At 37.9% G+C, this 6788-nt stretch overlaps 1 protein-coding gene across 1 annotated transcript in view; it reads right to left on the reverse strand.

Annotated features, from left to right (window-relative positions):
• CLYBL (citrate lyase beta like) overlaps positions 1 to 5911 on the reverse strand; it is a 28106-nt gene extending 22195 nt beyond the window's left edge. Inside the window, exons 1-3 of the mRNA XM_010181684.1 lie at positions 5828 to 5911; positions 5219 to 5407; positions 1582 to 1683 (exon numbers count right to left, since the gene is read on the reverse strand). Coding sequence (XP_010179986.1) covers positions 1582 to 1683; positions 5219 to 5407; positions 5828 to 5911 — 375 coding nt within the window. The remainder of the gene's footprint in view (positions 1 to 1581; positions 1684 to 5218; positions 5408 to 5827) is intronic.
• Positions 5912 to 6788: the final 877 nt, after the last annotated feature.

Genomic DNA, 6788 nt, shown 5'->3' on the forward strand with positions numbered 1-6788 from the left:
TGCCTAGACTGTGTAAATACAAGACATTGGAGCAGATTCCCTACATTTTGGTCAACATAATGCCCTGGGTATTATCATGATTGGTACTTCAGATATTTATGGAACAATATGAATCAAATACTGCTTAAAAGCAAACAAAAATTATTAAATTTTATTAGTTTGACATGCAATGTATCCGCATGAGATACAGAAATAAAGAACAGACTCTCTTTTAATTTAATAAATAATATGAATGGTTTTAAATGGTTGTAGATTCCTTATAGGATATAAGGATTCCTTATAGGATTGCCAGTATAAAGTCTTCTGCTACGTAGAACTAAAAACTAGCTAAAAAAGTTAAAAATGCAACAAGTGCTGCAGAACAATATTAAAATAAAAACAAGAAAAGATTTGCTGCTTTAGCTATTCCATAAAGAAATGCATTTCCAAAATACTACTATTTTAAATCAATGTTTGGATAATATTAATATTTTTTAAGGCTAAGTTACATGGAGAGAGAGAGATGTAATTACCAGCTCTACTACTGGGTGTTCTTCTATGGCAGCTGGTGGGACAAGAAATTATTCTTTAACATAGCGTTTTAAAAGTCAACTCTCCTGCCAATATCAGGAATGGCAATATTAAAAATTCCCCTATAAAATATTGTAGGTGAAGGAAGATCTCAGCGAGTTTAAAATATGATTTAATTCTGTGTATGCACACCAGAGAGGAGCGTGTCTATTTGGTTACTGCTTTATTACGTTCCCAGACATGTTAGCGTGTGTTGTAAGAGAAATGGCTGTGTCATACAAGCAGGCTGCCTGTGAGGTGCTTCTGGAGGTACTGCTGATGTGTGTGTCCTCAGCTGCTCCAAAACGTCTGCCTTAGAGCTTGGGAGGAAAACGCTGAATTCCTGGTGCATGCATGAGATACCATGCTGCCCTGCCTTTCTGAAAAACTTGGACTTGATAGTGAAGGTTGGGGAGTAGTTTATACTAAAAATGTGCTTTAAAAATAAGATTTGATTTGAAATTACCCTAAAAAAAGGAGCAGGTTCTTCAAATATTTTCTAGTTTCAAAGTTAATTATATTTCTAATGTTAGCATTTAACACCCCATTATATGCACAAAAAAACTCTAGAACACGAAATTTGGTTGTAATGTTCTCAGCAGAAATCGTAATAAAGATGCCAGTTTAGCAACAGTGAAATGATGATTAATTATTTTTTCTCATTAAATGTTATATAGAGGTCGAGTTTGATGGCTACTATACAGCCAAGTGTATTGCAATGCTGTATTTCGAATCTTTAGAGAAGCTCATTTGTACTCCAAGTGTGTTAAAAATGGTAACAATAGTGCAGAGAGGTTTTGTTATTTGGCATGGACTATCTAGAACTGTTCCATCAGTTAAATATTTTGAATTTATGAAGGCTTTTACAATACAAACATGAGATATAATGTACAAATGTTTTAGGGGATTGAACAATATGTTTCGTATTTTTTAACCTCTCTTTCTTGATGAAATTAGGGGGAGGCTGGGGAGTATTCTGCTTATCCTACTTTGCTGAGATGGCAAAATATGAACACTTCAAGACCTGCTTACCTTAAAATTGAGCAAGCCCACTGCAGTTTCCACAAAGGGGATAAAATTCATTGGTTCTGCAAGTGTTCGGCCTTTTAGGTGATGTAAGAATCTGTCTGAAAACTAAAACTAGACAGTATGAGCTATCAGAGAGAGAAAAAACACGTTAAATTTTCACCTGGCTGTAACAACACCCCTCCCTACCCCAAAAACTTATAATTAAAAAAAAATTAAACCAGCTTTTAACGAGGCTTGCGATTTGAAACCACAGCATTCCCATACATTTCTGAGTTTCTAGGCTGGTTTGGAAAAAAAAATAAATTAAAAGAATCCAGGCTTAGCACTTCTCACCCTGGTTTAGTGAAATGCAAATCCATAGGCCCTGAAAAACAATGAAGTGCTGCTGTACCTGAGGTCCAGTTTTGTTTCAGGACCAGTACTGCCATCACTGGAAGTGCTCCCCAGCCTTCTAAGTGGCATCCGTATTATTCATTACGGCACCGTTACCCTTTTGTTCAATAGGCTTTTCTTCATAATTTTTTAGCTTACCTAGGAAGGCCTTAAAAAGGAAGTTTAATTCTTTGAAGACCAAAGCTTGCCAATTTTTTCCGTGAGACCAGTTCACAGCTAGCTCTGAGCTGCCAGTGGGGTAGCCCAAATTCCAAAATCTATCATCTGGAAACATACAAAAGCTCTTGCACAGATTTTTCCCCTTTCAAAAGGGGAAAAAAAAAGGGGGGGGGGGAAACCCTTAGTCCTATATTGTAAATATATTATGTCTGTCCAGATCGAGTAATTTGCGCAGAGATAAACATATCGCAGGTATGGCAAAAATATGTTAGTAAATAAAGACAAAAATAACATATGCATATATTTTAAATTTAAGGAATATTCAACTATTAATGGATATCAAAGGAAAGGGAATTTTAATCATCTCTCCATTCAGTCTCAGTTGGGTAAATCATATCTAAGAGATTTGCATAAATATAAACCATCAAAGACTTTTCATCTTCAAAGGGGGTTTCAAGACCCTATAAGCTTTGTACTGTAATCATCACAGGTCACAACCCTGCAGGAATAAGGCTGCTATGGCAACATAAAAAACTAATGCTTAAGGCTTAGCATAATATTCTGACTAATAGAAAGGAAACTCATTTTAAAAGCTGGCAGCCTATTTACCAGAAGCTGGATTAGAGGTGTTATTTCCCCTTTTAGCTTCCCCCTACCACCCCTCCCCAAAAGAAGGAAAATCTAATCACCCAGATCTTGAAAAAAAAAAGCTTTCCAGCAATTTGCAGTAACTTTACAATTAGGCCAAAATAAATCACAGCTTTCTTCGATGAAGAATTCTGCTCTTCCCACCCCTGCTTTGCATCGTCATAACTTTTCTTTGGGGAAGAGAATTCCACCCAAAAATGTGCAAGGAGAAAAAAAATAATAATCAATTCAATTCACATGTGGAAGTGTACAGTATGGCAGGTACACAGCGACAGAAAACAATAAACTTCATACAGGCAATTGCAGAAAATGAGGCAATACAATGGCATCAGCATGTATTCTTAACACTCCTATCTGATTTTAATGCTTTATGTGAAAAAAAAAAAGTAAAAAGCGTTATTGTGTTTATATTTTAGGTGCAAGTTAAAGCAGCAGAGTTTTTCCTTTATTTTAAAATATTTTAAAAGTCAAACTCCTGGGATTTTTACCATCTTTTGTTTTGAAGGTAAACAATCAAAAAAAGCACATTTAATTAAATATTGTCTCCCTTCCTCCCCCTTTTAGAAAATTTGCAATAAGCACCAATACAAAAGGTAATGAGTGGAGAAGTTTCAATTAATTTTTTTTTCTTTTCCAAAAGGGGACGATTAAATGTTTCCGGCCTGGTAAAGTGTTCATTTCAGGGAGAAAAGGGAAAAAAAAAAGAAGGCGGAGGGAAAAAAAAAACCACAAAGCTTGGGGAGGGGATGAAGTAGCAAGGCCTCAGCAATTCTTTCAATTCCAGTGCACACCCAATAGTGTGTCGGGAAGAATGCACACTGGTCGGGATTTGTGGGAGAATTGTCCCGCCACAAAGGAGGGAGAGTTACGCTTGTTATAGTCCAATAAGCCATGCCAGTCAAACAAGTACCCACACTAGGGACAAAAGGAAAGCAAGAGATTCTCACACAAAAGAAAACAAGTAAGCCCATCTTTTAGTTGTGCATCAGCCTCCAGGTTTTCTGCTGCACATAAATAAAAATGAAGGGGGGTTTTATGTGGGGTGTGTGGGGGGAAATAAACAGCTTCTGGGAGGCTGGAAAAATCATGTTGGAGTGAATTTTGGGAGGATTAGGAAAAGAAGGCAGTGGCGTTAAAGCGGAGTGTGCTCTTTGTGTGCAAAGGTTGGGCAAAGTGAGAGGGAAGTGGAAGGCGGACCATGAGGCAGACCAAGTTGCTGGTGCTGGCTTGTTTTCCATGATGGAAATAAAAATTTGCAAGAGGGAAGGTGGAAGGGGATGAGAGGACAAAGAGCCTTTGCATCCCACCTCTCCTGCAAAACCTATTTGGTGGCAGCAAGGGCCCTGCCATTTTGGAAGCATGAATATTCATTACTGACAAGTTATGTCTAACACTTACATGGCTGTAAACCCTGAGAGGTATCTCAGGTTAATTTAATTAAATGTTGGTGGAAGGGGACAGTGTATCTTCCATCTTGAGCAGCGGAGGCCAAAGGGGCAGTGTCACAGAGCGGACAGGGCTCATCACGTACCCAATGTGTTTGCTCAGTTGTATGCTCACGCGTGATCTTAACGGTTTGATCAAGGTTAGATGCTGAGATTAAAATAGATCCTAATACGACTGCCTGCCTTTCAACACAGCTTGCATGCATGCTAGTTGCTCGGCTACTGGTTTGCAAAAATACATAAGTGAATAATTAAGCCTTATTCTTTTACTGGCATGTTACAGAAATAATGGTATATCGAAACAATTGTTCCCCTTTTCGTGACAATTAAAACAATTATAGCATAATTAGGCCTATTTCAAAGTTTTCTTAAGTAATTTGACATGCTAACCATTTACATTTCAGGTTTTTATTGGCTGAAAAGTCAGTCATGAAACACAAACACACCTGTCAGCAATTAAAAAGGAAGAAATAGAGAACTGTTCAGGAAATAATATCTGTGCTAATTAAAAACACTAGTTAAAAGCTTCCTGTTTGTTCCTCCAGTTGCCCCAAGGAGTGACCTCCCCCCCAACCCATTTTTTCATATGTTGCTAACATGGTTTCTCCACCTCCTTCTTACAATGCATGTAACTAAGGCTCACAGACAGAGACAGTAATTTTGCTTGTTAGAATAGTTAGAGTCAGATACTTATGCTTCTATTTTTGATAATATGCTCTGACATCAATAGTGGCTCTTTGCTGAAGAACCAAGAATTTCTCTTTTGTGAGAGAAATAAAGCTGTTTTTCTTCATAAATGCAAGGTGCTCCATGTATGCTTTTTGTATAGCACATCTTACACACATTTAAATGGATGCATTTCCCAATTACCTTAGTCAAAACCCAACATTATATGGTATTTGAAGCCTTCCTCATAACTCAAAGTCATTCATCTCTATGCCTGTGAACTTGGCCCAACAGCTTCAGTCAAAAGCTACTGGGTTGTTGCTACTCACCCATCTTATTTCTTCAACATTTTCAACCTTTGGCAGCATCATGCTTGAAGGAAGAGTCTTGGACTGCAAAAGCACCTCTAGATCTTCTTCTGCAAGACCGCTGGACACAGAGTTTATCCTAACACACCTTTCGGCATGGCCCAAGTCAAACTCTTCAAGGGTTTTCACAACTGTCAGTCTTGCTTCTTTCTAAGATATATATGTATGTAAAGAAAATAAAAAAGGTTATTTTCTATTGACAGAAAAGCGCATTGAGCAGAAGACTTGTTGAAATGATGTGGGGAAAAAACTAGACAGCCAATATATTGGTGTTCCCCAAATGTCTGTCACTCCTGGACTTTTATTGAAGCAGTCATCACCAGCACCTCACAATTTTACTTTCCTCTTTTCTTTATAAGTAGTAAATAAAATGCTTGGTTTTCATGTCTAAGTATTTCTACACCACCACTTGTAGAAAACAAGATTTTTGTGTCCACTATTACCAAATATGTCTAACAAACACAAAGCTTTATACTAACCACAATGTGTTGCGCTATCTGCACTCACAAAAATGGCATGTTAATAAATTTGCATAAACTAATTCATTTTTGTAGTTCAGCTCTATATTGCCTGTGCTGAAATAGCATGGATGTCAGCAAGCACAGAGGTACCTATACCTGGTTGATTTGCTATATCAGTCTTCCTTTTCTCCATGTATCCGATGTGTATTAAAGCCTGTAGTAGAGTTCACAACTCACATGTAAAAAGAACGCCAAAATAACTTTTCTTGAACGATGTAAAAAGCTACTTTCCTGCCTGCACAAGATAAATCTCCAAAGACACGAGCTTCCTGTGGCCATTTGCTATTTTTATGAAAGCAAATTTACAAATTTCTTTAATAGTTGATTTGCATGAACATTACTTGCATGTTTTCCTGAAATGAAGCGCATTTCTTGGTCTGGAGAAGAAGGGCAAAGCTGGGGTGGGGAAGGAGGTGCTGAGCTCCCTGCTTCCTGCCAACTGCTGTATCAACCCCAAATTCTACCCAGTCGCCAACAGCCCCTAACAAATTTGCATTGTCAAAATGCACACTTATCAAAAGTAATTTCATTTGTGAAGAGTTTTTATGGGGCTAATAAAACTTTAAAGCTCCTGACTCATGGAGGTTCAGGAATGACTTTAACAATATGCAGTCGCTGAATAGAGATGCTTTTCAAGAAAACAGGCAAACTCAGGGGAAAAAAAAAGAAATCATCAAAGTTAATATCCAGGCTAATACCAATCAGTGAGACAGCACATGACAGTAGATTTAAACCAGACGGATGCAAATCTCTGCTGGCGAGAGGGGCAGAGGCGGTTTCCCAATGTGGTCTGAGTTAAACAGTGTGAGGGAACAGTAGCTTACAGTTGTCAGGTCTGATCAGAACAGGGTCTCCCAGGGCAGTTTAAGACAGCTCTGCAGTGTACTGATTTACTGGGCTGGGACCCCCAATAATTAGGGTAAGTTTAGAGAAATGCAAGTGATGGCTCTAACTGGTTAAAAGGAAGAAATAATGAAGCAGAAAGTTAATGAAATATGAAGGAAGCAGCC

This window comes from Mesitornis unicolor, unplaced genomic scaffold (assembly GCF_000695765.1).
Source record: "Mesitornis unicolor isolate BGI_N332 unplaced genomic scaffold, ASM69576v1 scaffold45323, whole genome shotgun sequence".
In the NCBI taxonomy this organism is placed as follows: domain Eukaryota; kingdom Metazoa; phylum Chordata; class Aves; order Mesitornithiformes; family Mesitornithidae; genus Mesitornis; species Mesitornis unicolor.